The sequence below is a fragment of the Sinocyclocheilus grahami genome, unplaced genomic scaffold (assembly GCF_001515645.1).
Source record: "Sinocyclocheilus grahami isolate Dianchi unplaced genomic scaffold, SAMN03320097.WGS_v1.1 scaffold1259.1, whole genome shotgun sequence".
In the NCBI taxonomy this organism is placed as follows: Eukaryota; Metazoa; Chordata; class Actinopteri; order Cypriniformes; family Cyprinidae; genus Sinocyclocheilus; species Sinocyclocheilus grahami.
In genome coordinates this window covers 7487-8551 of record NW_015506438.1, presented here as the reverse complement: position 1 = coordinate 8551, position 1065 = coordinate 7487, and the positions used below count along the sequence as shown (strand labels likewise).

At 49.8% G+C, this 1065-nt stretch overlaps 1 protein-coding gene across 1 annotated transcript in view; it reads left to right on the top strand.

Annotated features, from left to right (window-relative positions):
* LOC107568578 (contactin-associated protein-like 4) overlaps positions 1-335 on the top strand; it is a gene marked incomplete at its 3' end in the record, with an annotated part of 103565 nt that extends 103230 nt beyond the window's left edge. The window contains exon 12 of the mRNA XM_016254544.1: positions 141-335. Coding sequence (XP_016110030.1) covers positions 141-335 — 195 coding nt within the window. The remainder of the gene's footprint in view (positions 1-140) is intronic.
* Between the last annotated feature and the right edge of the window lie 730 nt (positions 336-1065).

The window sequence follows — 1065 nt, the reverse complement described above, 5'->3', positions numbered from 1 at the left end:
GTGCGGCGTCGTCTCTGAAGGCTCCGGTCTTGCCCTCCAAGCCGCTGCGAACCACCTCAGCGCTGGTGGGCAAGGGGTACTCGGCAGCAGGTCAGGCTGGTGCGTGTCTGCACACTATGTCAGTGTTACAGGTGTACCAGGCCGACCTGCTAAAAGAGCTAGATGAAGGCGAGCAAGTCAAAGCAGATGACATTTTACAACTGAGGAGAACCACTGATTTAGCCCTTCCCGCCACCAAGGAGACTGCCCGTGCTATTGGGCGGTCCATGGCAGCTCTGGTGGCGGTGGAGAGGCGTTTGTGGTTGAGCCTGTCCGATATGAAAGAGAAGGACAGGGTCTGCCTTATGGATGCCCCGCTTGCGCCTTCTGGTCTGTTCGGCGACGCCGTCGATTCGGTCGTCGACAGATACCAGGAGGCCCGTAAACAGGCGGCAGCATTCCAGCGGTTTCTCCCTCGCCGTTCTATAGCTCTGGGGGCTGCGGGGCGGGAGCAGCCCCAGCCGGGTACCAGCTCCTCATATATGGAGGTCCAAAAACAGAGCATTGCCTCTCACGCTCCCCCGCAGCGGGACCGAGGCCGGCGGCGCTCTAAGTCGGGGGCTTCTAAGGCTATATGTATGTGTGTATATACACACAGTCATTCTTGACATTAGTAGTAGGAAGAGCATAGATGGAAAACATTGCAGCCTAAACACATTCAGAAACTATAACTACAACTACCATAGTTATAATAATAATAATAATAATGAAGTACACCCTGACACCCTGATTATTGCACATGAATCTAATGCTGATTTGAAAGAGCCACAGGCATGAATTTACTCAACAGTTTTGTTGAAGCTTAAGCAGGTGTTGATAGTGCCGGAGCAGTGCTGCATCATGAGTCTTTACAGTAAATTAAATCTTTGTCATTCTTTTCAGCACAAACACACCTCCTTTGTATTCAAATGAGTCTTGTGCCGTATTCACTAAAGTCAGCATTATTTGCCTGCTACAATTAACATTGTGCTTTTAGCAGCCACCTAAAGCAAGAATTAGAATTTCATTTGATGTTTTATGCACTTT